A 19998-nucleotide genomic window follows, 5' to 3' on the forward strand; every position below is an offset into this window, starting at 1 on the left:
AGGTGAGCTCACCATCACAATCACACCAATAATCGTCCTTTAGCTCAGACTCAACTAGTCAGGATTTTTTAAACCTCTGAAGGCAACAATTGTGAAGTGGGTTATTTGAATTCATGCCTATTTGCATAAAGCTTTTGATGTAGGTGTAATCCAAAAGCACCTTACATATAGGTATATATCTTACCATGAACAGAAAACGCCTCCCATTACTTCCTTTTCTGTTGATTTTCATTGAGAGAAACGAATTGCACAAATAATGCATCAATTTGCAGTTCCCCGACCTCGCTATGCCAGCTCACCGCTTAGCCTATCGATGATGGTCTGTAGCCGCCTCACCATCTCGCTCCTTTTCAGCCTATCCTGTCGCCCGATGAGAAAGAGGTTGACGAGGAGGAGGAAGAAGAGCGCCCCGGCGTTCACCAGCTCAATCCCCTGGCTAGACAGACAGCAGAACCACTGAGACACATCATGTGCATCTGCAGTAAAAAGCACTCAAAACCTTTGCAATGAATGCCTTTCCTGCTATCAATGTTTGTAATGCAATGAGCAAGACTTATTACTGCAATTGTAAGTAAGCAGGCTTTTGTGTTCTATTTTAACTTAATACAAAGGTTATAAATTTTGAGCGGCTAAGTGGTGAGGCAGTTAGCAATGCTGTTTCACAACTCTTGAGCCCTGATTTTAATTCTGGACTTGAGGTCCTTCTGCGTAGAGTTATCACAAGTTCACATGAGTTTTTGACAGATACTCCAGTTTCCTACCACCATTCAAAGACATGCTTGGTTTACTGGCATCTCTAAACTGTCCCTGTGTACTTCCAAGTGCATGCCCAGTGCCAGACTGATGTCAAGGGTAGACATGTCATTTATCCAGTGCTTCCAGGACAGGTTGTTCATTGCTACAACTCTTGACAGGAATCTGTTCTGTGATTAATGTGTTCTACACTTCTATGCATTTTTCTGTTTTTTGACTGTGACCTCAAAACTGTTTATTCAAAATGTCTGTTTAACAAAAGGCATTTTTTCTACTTCTGTAAATAGTGACGTACCACTGAATTAACTAGTTTACTAAATAATTATGCTGTAAATTAAAGTTAGGAAACAAAGGGAAAAAATAAATAAGGGGCAACTCTAGTCAAAACCTTTGGACATCTAACAGGTGAAAAGTCCAATTTGATCAACTGACCAAACAAATAATTTATAATATGAAACACGTTAGTAATGTCAAATTTATCTTCCATCTGCATTCACAGTGCTTGGTTAAAACCCTTGCTCTGGTGCTGAAGTACCGATACATGCCTCATATACTGTACTCATACAGCATATCCATCAAGATTAGACTACTGTAGCATCTTACTTACTTGGGTATTTTGTGAGGTACTAAATAGCATTCAGCATGTCCAAAATCTACTCCTAACTACTCTTCTTCAGCACAGAACTCCCATCTACTGATGATTGCACTGGCACCCTGTGAAATATAGTGTGGACCTCCAAGATTCTCCTGCCCATGTATAAAATACCCAATAGTCTAGCTCCAGATTATCTCAAGGATTAAGTGCTTGGGTGTCGTATAGCAATCTGAGATTTGGTGATTCAGGCCTTCTTACTCTGCCGAAGTCCAGGCTCCACACATCGAGCTTAAAGACCCATAGTTGCAATAACATTTTAAAGTTGTAATTTAGATTTGTTTTTAGTTTCACTAACACTATTTACTAGGCTTTTTTCAGCTCTTTATTATTTGTGAGCCTTTGTACAGCACTAGGTGTTTTTTTTAACTGCCCCAGAATAGAATTCCTTCACAGTTTTTAAAGATATAAAACATGGCACCATTATCATAAAGTCGGCAAACTAAGTACACTTTTCTCATTTTGTGTCATGAACAGTCATTTTTCCTTTGCTATGCTTTCTTTGCCAAACAATTTCAGCAAACCTAACACAGAAGGTCGTTAGGGCAGTGTGGTGGCTCTTGGGTTAAGGGTCTGTGCCTGTGGCTGGATGGTTCCCCATTCAAATCCCGCTGCCGGCAGAGGAATCCTACTCTGTTGGGTTCCAGAGCAAGGCCCTTAACCCCAACTGCTCCAGGGATGCTAAACAATGGCTGACCCTGTGCTCTCTCCCTGTCTGTGTGTCTCATGAAGAGCAAGCTGGGGTACGCGAAAAGATGAATTCCTAATGCAAGAAATTGTATATGTCCAATAAAGTGATCTTATCTTATCTTACAGAAGATGTTTATTAATGAGACCTATATCTAGATACTATTCTGTTTTTCCTGACAGTGGTGCAGAATTCAGAAACACTGCTGTCTGCAGCTCCACGCTGTGCCTTACCTGCCCTGCGGCTGGCTTCCATGGCAACACAGCAGCCCAATCACCGCCACCAGTGTGAGGGCGGCCCCTGGCCAATGGAAGCTGGAGTAACGGTTGTTATGGTGAAGGAAGCTCTTCTCCCACAGTTCCTGCAACACAAACACACACAATCACACATGGCAAGCAGCAGGTCATACAAAAAATAGAGTTTTTCAATTCACAGTATTACTTCTGTTGGGGAATATACACAGAGCGGGGCTTGAGGACTATAAAGTGAAAAAGAAAGTCCACAGATAAATTAACTTTTATTTCTGAAACCTGAATTTCTTCCTCCGTCTCTCAGGCCTCCTTTTGCATATTTTCTGATTTCACTGATGTCTTTGCTCTGTGTCAGTGCCAGCATTCTCGTGTTCTTTGCCTACATTTAACTGAACACCCTGCCCTACTTGTGATTTCTGCAGTAGGTAACCTCAATAAACAAATTCAAGGTTGGCCTTTGGCTTCTCTCAAACACACTTTAGTTAAGGTCTTCGAAACCATTGTGAGGGCAGCGAACAACAAGGCCTTGCACAAGGAAATGTGGGTGTGTGCTGTATATGGGGGGGTTAGTGTGGGGTGTATAGTCCGTGTCTGTGCCAGTGGTTAAAATATTGGTGAGGAGCCAAGTGATAATAACTGGCAGGTGATTAAGTTATGCTTTACTAATGATTTTATTAATTATTTATGATTTATTAATTGCTTATTTATGATTTATTAATTAAATACTGTATAATGTTATTTTAATAGATAGGGCAGCCCAGTGGCACAATGGATAGGTTTTGTGTTTAATTTTGAGGGTGCTATCTGCATTCTATATTCTTAAGATATGTTTTTTTATGGGGGTCAGCATGTTTTGAGTCAAACTGTTGTGCGAGAATGTTATATTGTGCAAGGCAGTTCTGTGGTGTGTTTGTGTGGTTGTTGTCAGAGTTTTGCAAGTGAGGCATATTGCGAGTGCGGCCATACCCTAAAACTGCTCTTCCTGTGGCTGTGCTTCTGGTGCTGCTCCAGCAGCACAGACAGCTGGTCCCTCAGGGTGGTCAGTGCTTGTGCTGTGGTCAGACCAAGCTTGGCAGCCACCTCCTCCTGGAAGACAAAACCCACTCTCAGCTCCAGAGCTCCGATGAACCACTACAGGAATAAGATTGTATTAGGGATTGTTCCCATACAGGTATTGTCCAGTTTTGGATGGATTTTTGCTTTGCACTTTACATCTGTTTTCTAACTATTTCATCCAATTCAGAGTCGTGGAGGAAGGTGAAGCCTATCCTATCAAGCAACAAGCACAGGGAGGGAAACATGCAGGGCAGGATGCCAGTCCATCTCAAGGTACACTCAGACACAAATGCACACACTCACACCAGGGCCAACTTTCCCAGAAGCCAATTAACCTGCCAGTTTGGGTTTTGATGGTAGGAGGAAACCACAGCACCTGGAGGAAACCCACACGTAAACTGGGAGAACGCAGAAAGAAGCGCAAAACTTGAACCTAGAGACCCAGAGCTGCGAGGAATGACAATGCTCACCTCTACCCCATTGTTTCACTCAAAACAGAAATCCTTGAAAAAACTTCACTATTCACTAAGTCACCTCCAATGTCTTTATCTTGCTGCATCACAAAAAAACTTCCGTAGGATGGAGATTACAGAATCACACAGCTTGAAAGGTTAAGGCAATTACAATATCATTACAATGTCTGGCAATGTCAGCCTCCCCAAACCTTTAATAAACATCATCTGTTTTTTGTGCAAGGTGCTTCTGAACTTGCAGTCAAGAATGTCCTATGTGGGGCTTATCATCATTTTCTAAACGTTAACCAAGGAAACTAAAGACACACCAAATGTTCTTTGCATTTCTCAGACCCTTTAAACTGTTCATTTGTTATTGTGTAAAAGTGTTCCTGCCTGGAATTTTCTGCAGCTGCCAAAAGTCTCTCTTGCGAAAACCCTATTTCATTTCTTTTGAATCCTTGTGCAAAACATTGTTCTGTCCTTTGTAAAGTAATCAGATGATGAAAAAATAGCTCTGACAAGTTTCTCTCAAAAATATATCTGTCGGAAACGCCCGTTAATTGTTTGCACAAACTTTCTAAGTTTATGTCTACACTTGGCCGCAGTTTGTACTGTAGATTATCTCTGGCAGCAACACTACGAAAACTGGTTTAGGACACTACTTGATTGCTATCAATATAGCTAGGCTATCACTTTTCTATAGACCACTACTCTACACAATAACTCTGACCAATCACTGGTTCACTATTTAGCTTGGAAGCTTCACAGAGCTGCTAGAGGAAAATCCACTTTATTAACAAGAGCCACTTGAGTGGCGTAGCACAGAATGCAATTTATATTGACAGGGCGTACAGCATGGAGCAAGCATTTCACAGCACTTCAAAACCCTGCTAACAGCTGATCCTTTTTTAATTAAAATCTAGCCATAAATAAGAAAACGCAGAGTCCGGCTGCAACTTAAAGACCAAGATCTATTTCTGCATTCCTCATGATAGCAGGCACTGTGCCAGTTCCCTGTCTCACAGCTCGCTTTTCCCAGCTCCGAATGTTCCTACATGCCAGAGAATTATCCTGAGCTGAGCACTGGAAGTGCTGGGAACTGTAAATGGAAAGGCTGCAGCAAAGATCGCACTGACACAACGGTTCTTATTCTTACAAGCTGTTTCAAATTCTTTTTACTCCAGAAATTCCTCATTCCTGCTGCTACCCATACCAAATATAAGCACTGTTCTTTAATTTAGCCCTTTTTGCCTTTTATGATTTAGAAGCACAGAAAATTAACTAATGTATATAGCATAGCTCAGCACTTAACAAGTCAGTTTGTTTTCCTTCTGCTAAAATCATTGTCCTCATACTGTACAGTATGTCAAGAGACCCCTGCAAAGTAAAGCCAGAAAATCAAATGGCTAACTTATAAATATTAATTAATGTAGGAACAGATTTCAGCGAAAAAAATACAGGTATGTTTTTCAACCATTTAAAGTAAAAATCTAAATTTTTTAAAGCTCTTCTACTTGTTCTTTAGAAAACAACGAAAACTTCAGCATTCAGTGATCACTGAGAATATTTCCCCATTTAATGAAGTAAAAATACCCCTGAAACATCATTGTTCTTGCACTCAGCAAATGTTTCAAAGTCATTCCTGAATTTGGTGTGAGGCCAGATGTGACGGTAATAGACTATAGAGTATAGTATAGACTATAATCCTAACTATAGATCTTCAACTAGAAGCCACCACAATGGACCTCCCTCACCATGTGGGGTGTCAGGGGAAGGAAGTTAAGTTTGGTTCCGGTGTTGAATACATGTCCCTGCAGAGCCAGTTGATCAGCAATGGTGGAAAAAACTGCATTTGAGAAGCCTCTTTGTTTTGTTTCCCCCCATCTCCAAAAGACCCACGAACTCTGTTGTAGCAGCTTCGCCCAGTCAGCCTGAAACATACAGTACCTTGTGGGATACAAGTTGTGTGTGCGGTCTTCCTGTGTGGCCACCAAAGCCCCTTGACTTTGAGCAGCAACTCGCTGCTACACGAGGATACACATCAACCAGCAGAAATGTATTTGAAAAATGACAAGTTTGAGATCAACTGACAGCACAGATAATGAAATCAGCAGCTTTCCCTGCAAATCTGTTTCCAGGCAGCTGGTCAGTTGTGGGCTAATCAGAGGCGATTACTGGAACTGCCCTCTTCAATTAGGCTCCAGCTGAAATGCAATTAACCTCCTTCAGGCACAGCACCGTTCGACAAGTCACACATGCTGGCAGCCACACAAATTTTACAACTGATTGTACAGAAAATCTTTCGACTCCCGGGGAAAGTCTCTTCCCTGTAATTACTGTGATTACTGAGCGTTTCCAATGGAAGAAGTAACAGTAATGAAACAGACACAGCCACTGGCTCCGAAAGGGCCTGCAGTCCCTTCGGAGAACTCGAATGATGGAGATAAATACTCCTCCTTCTAGATTTGCTTATACAGCTTAAGGCAACAGAAACTCGCTCTCAGACCACAGGGCCACAGAACAATCGTGTGTGCTGGCTGATTTCTATCATTTGCCCTTCCTGGCGAGGGGCTTCTGTAGCCCAAGAGGGGCAGTACGGATCTAAGGAAGACTGAAAGAGGAAACGACATCACCAGTTTAGCACCATAACACCATCACGGACACTCCTCCCAGAGCCATCTGAGGGGTTCCTGGCATGGGGCATCCGGAGGCAGTGACATCTCCATCCCAACCTCACTTTGCACAATTAAACCTGTCACACCAAGCACCAGCTGGAAAAAATGACACAGTAACAACCCCCTTTAAACTATGCCTGTGATGAAACCTTGGTGCAAACCATTTTGGGGCAGCTGTTTTCAGGAATTTTTTTTCTTTAGTCATCTGAGTGCATAGCACCAAAGTTTATTTCTATCTTGAGATAAATGAGTACTTCTGTACAGGTCACCAAAGGCAACATTTTCAGATCTTTTGTCATTCATGGCACTTGGTTTTACAAGGATTTTTAAACTTGAACTTAAGTGGGTGCTCAGCTCTGTTCTTTATCAGAATTCTGTACGCACCTGAATTATTTTGGCCTTACTCAGAATGCAAACATGCCCACTGATGACAAAGGACACATTATTGACCATAACACCTGTGGTCTGTCTGTTGGTGGCTTACATGTCCTTGAACTGGGCTTTTCAGATCATCTGGCCCTTTTTTATCTACATATCTTTTCAGTCTTATATACAGTATGTTATTATGTTTCACAACATCAGGTCTGACTGCGTTTGCTAATCCATTTTAAAATTCTCCTGTCGGCGGCTCTCAGCCAAATGCTGGGATTCTATTATGCTGTACATTATGTGTTTGTTTTGGTGACAAACGTTTAATTGTACATAATTAACTTAGACGACAACTATCAGTTAATTTAATTGACTTCAAGCAACATAAACAATCTATTGCAACAGACTGTCACTGGGACAATACTTTTTGGGATCAAGCTTCCTTCACAGCTCACAATCTCTTAAACTACTTCATCTTAAGAGGTCAACAGATCAATAAAATCAATCTTGAGTTTAACTCCTCACAAAACAGACTGTGTTTTGCGAAGCCTCTTCCAAACCATTACACATATATTTTATTTTAGTGCAGCTCACCATTTCATTCAATAGTTAGATATTACCAGATATCTGTAGTGATCACTAAAACCAATGGCAGACTCCTTGAATATTGCTCCCATGGAAATTATTTGTTAAAACTGTTGCAACTTCTCCATCTTCACTGAATGAATCACTGAATGAATGAATCACTGAGAATTGTTCCTTCAGCCCTTAAAACTACAGTTATTATTCTTTCGTTTAAAAAGAAGACTTTAACTTACTCATTATCAATCAGTATATAACTTACCATTTTTGTTCTAAAGGTTCTAGAACTAGCTATTGCCATTCATTTATAAGATCGTTTAAGGCTGGGTTCTGATGGTTGCATAGCACTGAAACAACTTGTTAGGGTTGCTAAAGATTTACTAATGACTGCTGCCTAGATAGGTTTTTATCCTTTCATGTCCTGCTGGAATACAGCAGGCCTTTGATGGTGTCGATGTATGTAAACTTTGCATACGCCAGAAAAAAAGAATAAAGTCCTTCTCATTTTCCAGTGGCACATGGATCTGGAATTCATACAAGTATTGGGGAAAGGGCAGAGAAGAGGAACAAGACTCACTTCACGGGATGAGTTATGAAGACAGGCTCAAGGCATTTAATACCTTCAGTTTCAGTTTAGTTTGGCAAGCAGAACAGGGACATAACTGGAAACATGTTACAATATTTTGGCACCAAAACCATCTTTTTACACAGCTACTGTATGAAAGCACAGAATAAATGATCAAGATGCTTTGTGGAGTCACAGACAGTGGGAACATTCAAGTATAAGCTTGATGCTGTGATACAATCACTTAGCATACGGAAAAATGTCAAGCACCGATGTCCCATTCTCATCAATAGCTTTTCTTTGTTCTTATCCCAGTTTCTGCAGTGCTAAGGGACCTGAGAGCACCAGAGTCCCTCCAGATGCCATGCTAATCCACTCCAGGTTGGGCCAGGTTCACATAAAGCAGTCAGGACAAAGTACCTTGCTTCAGGTTGCAACAGTAGTGTCTGCACTGAAACCATGACACCCAGGAAATGTGTTTTACTTAATAATCCCTTTACTTACAAATAATTTACTAATTTACCAATCCCTGCCCCATACACCACAAGGGAGACTCTACTAGAGGAGGGCTTTTTAACCTGAAAGACCAAAACAAACATCAGAGGAAAAAAAATCCAAACTGTCAAAAACATGAAAGGAATCTTAAATGGTGGAGGGTTAAAAGAAGCATTTTTGTTGTGGCTGTTTTTAAGAGACGATTTCTCACTAACTCCTCTGCATAATGATGGTTGTCTAGCAAGGGATTGGCAATGAAAAGCTGGTTTGAAAGATTTACTTGCGCTGGCCTTGCCCGGAGAGGGTACATTGGCAATGGCTTTGGGGTGAACAGGACCCTCCGCAGACAGGGTCCCATTCACAGGTGAAGTAATAAGCGCAGATGTTCACTGGGAGCCAGATTCCCTCCTCGCAAGCTGTGCTCCCGTTCTGTCTCAGAGACTGCAATCCTGAGTCTAGTTACAGCACTGCGCTGCGCCACGCGCTAACAGCAGTGGCTAAAAATAGCCCTCTCCCACCGGGGAGCTTGGCTCTGTGAACCTCTCCAGCTAACACGCGAGCGTGAGGCTTCCCAATGCAGAATAAATGCAAATGCAAACTGGTACAAAGGTGTTCACCTGCAAGCACGGTGGATGCTAAGTGCAAGCCTACCTGCTCCATGAGAAGCCTCAAAAGACAGCCCCCCATGCCCTCTCCCAGATATAAAAGAAGGTATGCTGCTGCTCTAACCCCGGCCAAGAACTGAATAAAACACCACTTACATCCTTTTTCCAGAGCCCTTGCCAGGCTTTTGTCTTTTTGAAGATCATTTCTGCAATCGCTTTCTCTAGCGCCGTTGTTCAGGCTGACGGGGTGAACCTGCTCGCTCAAAGCATCTCAGCGTCTGCCACTCAGCCTCCGTCAGAACTTGGATGCTGGTCCCCCACACCACCTCCCCCTGCAGCACCAGATTCCACTCCCCGTTCTGCTGCTCTCAAATTTGGAGCGCCAGCTACGAGCACGAGGAGCAAAGAAGCGCACATCAGCTGAGCTCAGGAGCTGCGTGCGTGAGAGGGGTGGGACGGGTATCTGCAGTCAACGGTGTCTGGCTCCCAGGTCCCACAGAACAATTCGTCCAATGAGCTGACTCAGGGAAGATCCGATGGTCAGCTCTAGAGTCCCGTTGACGCTGCTGCACAATGAGAGCAGTCCTGGATCCTGATTAGCCCTTCCCCTGCCTCCAGACATGTGCTGTTTGCATCGAGACAAGAGGATAGGAGAGGAGAAAAGGGGAGGCAACTGCTTCCCAGGGCTAGCTGCCCAGCGCAGCCAGCCATTAATCAATTCTAGCCAGCGCAGCACTTCGACTTCCAGAGAAGAAGGGCAGTCGGGTGAGGAGAAAAGGAAGGCCACCCAGCGTGGGTGCCTGCCTGCAGGTTTCAGACACTAATGCTCCATTTTCACGGCTGTTTTCTGGCTACAGCTGAGCTGCCTAGTCTATACAAGGTGTACATTGAAAATATTTCCACTGCAGCTCCTTTACACTTCAGCAGGTGCAGAAATGGGGCCAGACAGCTCTGGGTGGGTGTGACTTCAGTCGACAGTTATAAAGGGAGGCACTCAGATTTAGGTGCACTTCACCCACAGTTCAAAAGCAGTGGAACAGAGACAGGAGCTTTGGTCTATTCCAGCACTTCACTTACATCATTTTGCTGACTTGCAAAGTATGCAACAGACTGTGTGGACTAAAACATCTAATCAGCTCTAAAGAAGTTATTTCAACAAATGCAGGATGAGAAATCACTTGGATTAGATGACTTTGTACACATTTACATAGTTTTCTTTCTGAGGATAAACATGACCACCCTTAGGTTTTATCCTTAGGCCAAGAAAGACAGAAAACGTTTCTGAAAAGGTTGACAGGAAAAACCATGAGGGTGGGACTTCTGGATTTTTTTCTTGTTTCTGTTTTTTCTGTTTCAGGTGCGTGAAGAAAAGAAGATTGAACAAACAGAACAAACAGTTCTTGGATTTTGTGTCAAAGGTTCAGTGCTTTAGTCAAGCTGTGTTCCTTTATGAAAATAACACAGACTAAGAGCTGTGTTGTTCTAGGCTGAAGTTGCTGGTCAGACATACTGTATGATGGGGAATCAGGGGGCTCTGCTACAGTGCTACAAGTTGATGTTGGATCTTCCCAAATTTCTGAGGACAGAGCGCTTCCAGACATCTGTGAAAAAAGTACTGCTCTGCTTTGTAAACACAGCCCAGGACAGACATTTTATATGTTTTGACAACTGTTTGGAACAGGGCTGATATGTATCCAGGGACATGACAGTTATTTCCTCCCATGTGAAAACTTCTTGAAAGTTGTTCCCAAATGTCCTGCAAATACTTGGGGGAAAAAAATCGCAGCACCCAATGAGGAATGTGAACAGAGGTGCCAAGCAAATGAAAAATGCTTCGCTCTTTGTCTGTATCACTGCAAAATTAATTTAAAAAGTTAAGGTCAGGACCCATGGATGGCCAGTTGGAAGAAACCGGAAACACTTTGTTACTTCCTATCCCCACTACCTTGCTGAGAAAACCAGAAAAAAAAAATCAAGTTTAAGAAATGGATGGAAATAACAGCACATATACTGCTTCCCCTCACTTTCTGCTAAGGCTCATTGCTAAGATATTATATATGCTGAATAATGCAAGGTCACTGTCGGCCGTAGTTATAAAGTGCTGCAATCCTAGTGTAAGCGACAGGCCAGGATGCTTGTGTGCCACTCAAACCGTTTTCTTTTCTGAGGTTACCATGAATCAGTTACATTCAGTGCACTCTGAAGCACTTTTGTAAGAAGACAAGAAAGTACAGGAACATAAGAAAGAGGACCCCATTCAGCCGATCGTGCTCACTGAGCTGCGGGTAAGCAACCGATCCGAGGATCTTATGCAACCTTCGATACGACACGGCTGAGTTCAAGTTGCAGACATCCCTGTCTATAGGGAAAACAGTCTTCCGGAGTCTTAAATCACTTCTCCTTAGTTTACATAAAATGAGTTAAATAAGCCATAGAGCAGTCTTAATTAAAATAATTACCTCAATAATAGGCAATCTGGCACACAAAATGGGCAATCAAAGGGCACAATGGGATGTTTCAATTGAAAGGAATCAACAAAAAAGTGTAGTTCTGAAACAGGCCTATACTCTTTTCAGGTTGAAAGGACTTAAAAAACATTTCACAATAAAATATATTGCTTTTAAGACAGGAACAAAAAAAACTGACCTCTGGAACTGTGGTAAATGCGTTGATGACCTAATGTGAACTTCTGTTCTACTTCATCTCCACACAGATCTGAGAGCCTGATCATTTCAACCATCTTGGCATGTCTATCCCACAAGGACAGCAGTCCCACTCTCACACTGGGCGGGAAGCCTCAAACTGTCGCCTCACAGCTGTCAGCAGCTTCGAGACACTTTCAGCAGATGAGCAGCAAGCTCAAGGAACCTCTTGTGTTGCTACTTATTCCATTAGTGGCATTTCCTCAGCAGAAAAACCAAAGACCACCTGCCTTTTAAAGCAGTAAGTGAATTTAGCACATATTGAACCTCAATAGCCAGCGCTTCAAAAAAGTTTCAATGTACAAAGTTTAGCACCTGGCATGTGCTTTCTGAATCTGTGTATATGTTAAGATTTTTAATGTTTATCACGCCAAGCATGGTAGGGTAGTCCCTTATCTAGTGAGCTTATCAACTCCACAATACAGGAGGTTTCCGGAGTCTTATTAAACTGTCAGATGGTTAAGAACCGAGTTAAAAGGTTAACTGTTGATCCTGTTCAAAAAGGTTACTCCTTTTCCATAGGTCTAATGCTCTAAATATTGTCTTCCAGGTACCCGAGACACCTACTTTAACAACACATTTTGCTGGGCTACATGGCAAAGGAGCACACAGGGAAGGACTTCAATGTTGCACAAGGGGCTAACACCCAGCAGAATAGTTGAACATACTTATTTCTGAGCAACAATCAAAATTTAACTCACTTATTTTACTTCTTTTGGCTTTTCAAAACTTTTTGAGTTTAAACAAGCAATGCTAGCAGGTGAGTCAGCAGGCAAAATAACAAGCAGGCATTAATTCAAATAGCAGGTTTCAAGATCACTCCAAACCTCATGCGCATGCATTTGAAAAGAATCACTGAAGAAACTGAATAATATATAAAACACTCAATTCTGAAAAACTTCAAAAATCAGTCTTTCCAAGACAATATTAAGTAGTCGGAGGCACGTTAACCTACTAATTAACCTATTGACCACCCTATCTTAGAGCCATTAAGTCTTAAGAATTTGTCCAACTTAATTCAATCAATTACTGATTTAATTTGACTTAAGTATTTACAGTATGACACCAGTTCGGCAGCCACTGATGGCGTTGAGTGCCCCACATAACAAAAATGATGTAGAAGGCAAACTGATTATCTAACCTTGTCAAATAGTATTTTGCACAATATGTTCCAAGTCAATATAATGAAACACACTTCATATGGAGAAATACCTTTCTCTATAGTATGCTCCTGAATACAGCTTATGCCATTTATTTATACACATTAGGCAGTCAGGAGCAGCCACTTAAGGAAAACACTAACATGTTTATCCATTGGTAAGCATAGTTGCAATGGCCAACGCAACTGCATGATGTCATTGATGACTATCCAATTTCAAACAAGGCTCTATGAATGAGAATGCTGCAATAGTACAGGAGATTCTTCTAAGAAGTTGAACACAGAAAAAGATGATGATGGTCAACTCACTTAGCAAGTAAATCAGTCTTCACAGCAACATCAATATATATTGGCATCCAAGAACTGATCTTGTCATTTCTGTTTACAGGGCAAACCATCACCATCTTCAAACTACAACCGAAACTTCTACAGGAACTATGAGGAGTATACAAAGACTGCATGCATGTCTGAAAATGTACAGGAAGTCGCTCAGTTCACTGCACTCAAGTCTTTGAATTGTCAGCACGAATTATAAAACAACATCCCAACCTAAGCAAAACAAAATGTTAACTGGGAAAGAGTTGAAGCAAAAGATTGAAAAAGTAACTTGAGTTGCAGAGACAAATTCTCCAAAACAGTGATATGTTCCTCCTGCATGGCCTCACCTGTCTCTTATCCAGTTCCATGGCGGCAGTGTGACGTCAGCATGCTCTGCCGCCCGCTGCGTTCCGGTCTCCGATGTGCTCCGATCTCCTCCAGGCTCCGATCCCGGCAGGCAGGGGCTCTCCGACAGCAGGCGCCGGAGTCCGTGAGCCAGGACGGAGTGCGGCTGTCCTTGCCCCGCGGAGACCACCACGCCGAGTCGCTACGCGCAGCGCCGGGACACCAGGGCGGCTGTCTTCATGTCAGGGTTGACTCAGACCTCTGAAAGCACACGGTAGGGGAAACCAGGAGGCTCAGGTCAGCTCTATCTGCTGAGCTGCTACCGGAGGCATTCGGTAAAGGCCAACACGAGTGGAGCCTGCCCCCGCAGCTAAGGTCACCGAGCCAGAGATCGTCATGCCCCCATCTTTCCATGTAACACACTCCCAGAACTTTGTAAATCAATGCAATTTTCTTTTTCATTGAAAAAGGAAAGTATTTTCGTATGGGAAATCCATCCTGCAGCTATTTTCTAACCACTTCTTCTAATTCACCGTCGCGGGAGAGCTGGAGCCTATCCGAGCCAGCAACAGGACTAAGACGGGGCACACCCTGGCCAGTCCATCATAGGGCAGATATGCACATACTCACACCTAGGCCAATTAACCTAAGTAACAGTATGTTTTTTTTGGTCTATGGGAGAAAACGGTCTGGAATTCAGCCCATTATAGCACTGTAGCAGTGATGAACACTGGCTAGCTCCATCATTTTTTTTTAGAATTAGTATTTTGGGTGCAACTTCTGGCACTTGAGTGCAACCATTTCGATTCAATGTTCATTATTCTCGTTCATGAGATGTGTAAGCCTGCGATGCACCAAAACATTAAAATCCTATTGCGTGGGAGCGAGCGGTCAACCGTTCCAGCTGAAGCGAAATTACAGCTCAGCTTTCAGGGAAGTCACGCTTGCTGCCACAGTGGTTCGCACTTCATATTAACTGCTCATTTATTTTCAGGGAAAATGTAACGAGATGAGTTATCCCTAAATCCTACGTTGTATGGCAAAGTACAGTAAACCTCATAAATCAGGGAAAACTACTCATCTCTGATTGTTCATTCACGTTTAACAGCAGAAAAGCCTAGCGACTTAGCCTACAATTTCTTTTTTCATTGTATGAAATGCGATGAAATCAGAATATGTATTTTTTTATTTCTAGAAACGGGACATCAGCTGACACGTTCGGTGGGTTAAATTTAGTGCATGTTTATAAGAAAACCTTTCCTCCACACACATTTCATTAAAACAAATTAATGTCTCGTATGTTGCTATAACATGGTAGCTATTGAGATGCTTAAACGTTCGTCTGTCGTGAACCAGACGTCCGACGTCGTAACCAGCTCTGTACCTCGGAACATGCGCATTTTGAAGGGGGATACTGATTTTCAATAGTAACACCGGCGCAAAACAGAGAAAGCACAAATGTGTCGAGTTGCAATCGACGGTGCAAGCGAGCACCTACGAGCCGCGTTTCCCGGCTGAACGACGAAGAAAATTGCCTTTCCCTAACGACCCATATATTCTATTTAGAAAACGTTAAAAGAAAGGTGAGGGGTATAAATGAGTTTTCTTTTCATTTCGTATGTTCTGCATCACTGTGCTAATAGCTAAGAAAAACAGCAAAATGTCCAGTCCTGCTCCTGGAGAGCCGGGATGCCTAGCTTTTCTTTTTCTTATACCCGTCAGGACCTGAAGATGTTACATTGGTCCATATAACACATGACAACATCTGTATAGGTAGTTAAGCTAAGGTAGCTGAGCTGGAACTTCAAAGACTCTGGCTCTCCGGCACTGGATAAACTTGTACAATGGACAGAAGACGACGACTCTCTGCAGCCACGCCTGTTGTCCTACTCATCGTAACATAAACACCGCTGGTGTAGGCTACCACATCCCAGCGGTCAGAGAGCAGGTAAATGACATATCCACAACACAAAATACGAGAAACTACTGTATATACGACCTCAACCACAGACAGCTATGGTAGGAGATATCCATAATAAACACAAAGCAATGCTGTGTGCTTCACTAGTAACAGGCAGTGCCCCGAGGGATCGCTTTCACGGCGACTTAATGTGAGAAGTCCCAGAAAAACAAGCAGCAGCTAAGATGTAAACATGTTATTTTGTGTGTACACGGGGTAACTGTATCCGAGGAGAGTATTCGTATTCTGAGCTGCAATACTGTGGCACAGCTGTAGACAGCCGCGATATTTACAGCATAGTAACCGGAGGGATTGCAAAGTTCTGCTTTTACATGGGTATATGCCTAGTCAGCCCAAACCAATTTATTTTACTGCTATTGTAAAAATCTGTTTCCTATTAATTAACAACTATGCACAAGCGATACCAACGTCTGTGCCCAGATGATATTAACTGAAAAAAATAAACCCAGCTGTGAGCCATTGGACAGGTGAACCTAATAGACCTCAGAACAAAATATACTGAGCCACAAATTACACTTTAGGAATCAGTCTGCCCTTTGACGAATGCTGTGCATTTACAGTCTTTTGCTGCTACTTACCCAGCATGCACGTTGACGTCTATTTGACATTTATAGCTCTCAGGACTATTACATTCCTTTAAAGACCACTCGGTACACTCCGGCGACTACCATATTGGAAACTGGCAAATGTCAGGGAATGAGGAAACGCAAAGGCAGATGGATTCATCTTGAGCATCTGATTGGCTGATGGGTCAGTAATCTCAGGCATGATTGGTCACAGTGGAGGCTGCATCGGTTTTACTTCCGCTACCTACCAGAGAGGCGAGTGTCGACAGTCCGAGTTCGTGCACAGCGAGTGTACTTAATAATACTGTAATTGTAGACAAAGACATTGAGAAGGAGGGGTATATTGTTGATGTGGGACTGCTCTTACTCTACCCCTTAAGCAAGACATACCTGCACAGTCAATGGGACGAAAATATTTTTTAAAATTGTTTCGAAGACTTTTTTGCCCTAAACCAAAAATGTTTAAGTATGATGTTTAACTTGATGTTTACGTTAAGTAGAAAAAATAAAGTGAACACATTTTCTGTATTAAATATCATGGCAATTTGTCTTTTGTCAGGGAATTCACAATCCAAAATGCTCTTTTCCCTCCCTGTCAACTTCTAACTATTCACTCAGTCACAATGGAAAGCTGCACTGCTGGATACTGTATTTCCTGCAAATGAACTATTTTTAACAATGACCTTGGGGAGCAAGGCGACCTACGTGGCCCTGTAACTCCGTTATACTTACTGCTATGCAGATTTTTGAATTTCGACCAACCACTCTCTGGAACACCGGAACATGGAGATTACATTATAACTTCCTTCATGATAGATTAAAGTTTAAATCTCATTGTTCCCATTATGCAGGGAAGAATGCACATTGCCTGTTTGCTTAATAAATCTTGACAAGAGTATAATTAGAAACAGTATTTGTTCAAGGGAAATCTTTAGAGAAAGGAGCCTATACATTTTGTTTCAATTTTTGTGCTTCAGGGAGAGGTAAATGTAAAACTTGTCCTTTATTGCTGTTTTACTGGAATTCCTTTAGACAGATAAGGGGACTGGCATCCCATCCATGCCTTGTTTGCAGGCACAGACTCCAGCTCCCCCAAGACTCTGTATTGGATAAATTGATCAGAAAATGGATGAAGGTATGCATGATTTGCTACACTTTGAGCACAATAATATTTAATAAGATCTCACAGCATGTTTAAAGAGTGTTTATCATACATAATTAACAAAAAGAAAGCCACAAGGTATCATATTCATCTTTATTAATTTAAATATAATATGAAAATAGGATAAATATAAGTTTGCACACTAGACATTAAGACAGAATCAAGTGGCATGTTATTCTTTATCACAAATATCAGTGTTTAAACAGCCCTAGAAATTAGAATAAAAATATATTTTTATGCTTACAGGTGCTTTTTGAGTGAAAAGGAGGATAGAAGTCAACATCAGTCAGCTGTCTAGAAGGAAGACCCTTGCAGGGAAAAATGTCCAAACACCCCCTTTTTCCCAGAGAGACCTGTATAAATCACTTCAATTCAGGGATAGTTCTCTCACAGATCAGGTTCTTGGGCTTGAATGACATTGATCCCATTTCTCAATAGAAATAGTTGACAGCATCATCATCATCATCTAGGGCACCCTGCTAACAAACCTGCTAAGCCCTTTAGAACAGGAGGGGCATTTTATGTAGATCTTCATTAGGACAAGGTGAGATTTGCCTATGCCACTTTAACTGCACAAATACACTTCTGGGAGGTAATTAGCATGGATTTTCTCCTCAGGTGGGTGTGGGGGTGAGCATACTACAGACCTTATCAAAGGTCAAAGTGTGGGTCTACCCATGGTCTGTTAAGGCACTGGGGGGGTTGAGCATCGTTCACATGGTTTGTGGGCAATACACCTGAGCAGCAGGTCAATCTCCTCCCAGGATGGACTCATGGTACTAAAAATGGTATTTTGTCTCTGGTTTTCTATTTCTCCAAGAGTAAATCCTTTCCACCAATGAAGTGTCTGTGCTGTTATGGTGCCAACACAATTATATATAAAGTGTTCATGATTCTTATACACTTTGAGCAGAGCAGCACATATGTCCAATGGGGCTACAGCCAGTACAGATTTAACATTTTTAATTTGTAACACTTACTGCACTAAAGAGGGAAAGGGTATACAGAACGACAGTGCTACTGGACAGTCAGTGTCTCTGCTGGTTTTTGGTGAAGCTGAGCTTTAAATCCTGGAGGCTAACTGAAGATTTAATCAATTTGCTTGTTACACAAGTTTGGTTAAAATGTTTCTGCATTCAGTCCTGACTTTCGAGAACATTCTGTATCAAGAGTACTGTTTCCAACACCTTCAGCACACAGCAGTTTAAGGCTCTCAATTTGTGATGAAAAGATACAAGCGGGGTTGACAAATTATCAAAAACTCTCACAATATGCTGTTGTTTTCCTTCTGGAGAGGAATAGATTACATTTCAACACAGCTGAATAAAGGGAGTCCCCAAACTCAGGAATTGGTTCAGAGTTAATACCATTGCAAAACCCAATTAAGAGCTAAAAGCAAATTTAACAATGTTGTTGCATGAAACAAAAAGCTGAAATCAATTAGCCTTTAATTAAGATCTGGGCTGGAGAAAAACCAGAAGAGACAGAGGTCCCTCATGTCCAGGGTGGGGAACCGTTGCCGTACTCTGTATTAACATACTGCGTAGTGGGCTGTGTGGAACAGAACTGAAGCCTGAGTGCAGTGTCAGGGCCTGACATTCAATACATTGAGTACATGGCAGCTTCCCGGGTGTCAGGCAGACTGTGGGGTGGGCTGGGGATTCGCGATGGGGGCTGGCGGGAGGCTACAGAAGGCACGGGCTCACGGTGGGTGTCTGCCAAGCTGGGGGAGCCAGAAGCCGTGCCGGCGGTGGAGCTGCCGCTGGGGTGGCACACCAGCTCCTCCATGATGACGGCGATGACGTGGCACAGCTCCTTGGCCTGAGCACATGACACAGCACAAGCACAAATCACTGGTTAGACTGGCACTCCATTCACTGCCGCTTTCATTGCAGTCGCCACAATGCACAAATAACACTCAGGTGCTTCTGAAGCACGGCTCAGAATCAGCCTGGCTGGGTTATGTGCAAGCTACATAAACTGTAATGTGTTTTTATGTTGAATATCTACTGTTAGCAAATATCTTAATTTGGACCATAATGTATGCTACAGAATAGTAATTTTAAAACTTAAAAAGTTAGGTTTAGGTAAAAGTAAGATGAATTTAAAAAGTTTTTAAACTACTTTTAATTTGAAAAATGAATTCAATTACTAATGGGTAACCAACCCTTCATAAATCACAGCATTTAACAGTCATTCTTATTTTCTATTCAGATATAGCTGTTAGTATTTGATTCTTTAAGGAATCTTCACCAGAGTCTTCGGACAGAGGTGTTTTTATCCAAGCACAACCAAAACTGCTGCTAAAGGGTCAAAGCAGTTTGTGATTATAAGGTTCCAGACCCTTGTTTGGTGAAATATGTATAAAAACAGGATGACTATTCGTTGTCTGCTGTGAATTTCAGATGATTTCAAAATAGTCACAATGACTTTGTGGTGGTTCCAAAATCTCAGCAAGACAGTTTTCCATATGTCCTGAAGGTGTGCGCATTTATATTTATAGAATGGTCAAGCACACCATAGCCCATCTATCTAGCTACTCAAAACAACATTATAATTAATTTAGTGTGATTTGATCATGCACAACATCACAACTTGGAACAGTCTATTTACAGTATC

General features: G+C 42.1%; 2 protein-coding genes and 1 long non-coding RNA gene across 6 annotated transcripts in view; 1 reads left to right on the forward strand and 2 right to left on the reverse strand.

Annotated features, from left to right (window-relative positions):
- Positions 1-16348, reverse strand: part of tmem94 (transmembrane protein 94) — a 52821-nt gene extending 36473 nt beyond the window's left edge. The window contains exons 1-5 of one of the 3 annotated variants that reach the window (XM_069194473.1): positions 16230-16348; positions 13673-13931; positions 3311-3430; positions 2327-2454; positions 300-436 (exon numbers count right to left, since the gene is read on the reverse strand). In XM_069194473.1, the coding sequence (XP_069050574.1) occupies positions 300-436; positions 2327-2454; positions 3311-3430; positions 13673-13693 (406 nt within the window). In that variant the 5' untranslated portion in view covers positions 13694-13931; positions 16230-16348. Of the gene's footprint in view, positions 1-299; positions 437-2326; positions 2455-3310; positions 3431-9302; positions 9592-13672; positions 13932-16229 lie in introns of those variants that run through there. The other 2 variants (XM_069194472.1, XM_069194474.1) reach the window with 2 other exon arrangements.
- On the forward strand, positions 15128-17710 carry LOC138241265 (uncharacterized). The gene is made up of 3 exons (XR_011190468.1): positions 15128-15618; positions 17250-17352; positions 17626-17710. It is a non-coding gene; the product is annotated as an uncharacterized lncRNA (long non-coding RNA).
- A 239-nt stretch (positions 17711-17949) lies between these two features.
- Positions 17950-19998, reverse strand: part of myo15b (myosin XVB) — a 67087-nt gene continuing 65038 nt past the window's right edge. For both annotated transcript variants that reach the window (XM_069194470.1, XM_069194469.1), the window contains one exon: positions 17950-19200. In XM_069194470.1, the coding sequence (XP_069050571.1) occupies positions 18979-19200 (222 nt within the window). In that variant the 3' untranslated portion in view covers positions 17950-18978. The remainder of the gene's footprint in view (positions 19201-19998) is intronic.

Source organism: Lepisosteus oculatus, chromosome 9 (assembly GCF_040954835.1).
Source record: "Lepisosteus oculatus isolate fLepOcu1 chromosome 9, fLepOcu1.hap2, whole genome shotgun sequence".
NCBI lineage: Eukaryota > Metazoa > Chordata > Actinopteri > Semionotiformes > Lepisosteidae > Lepisosteus > Lepisosteus oculatus.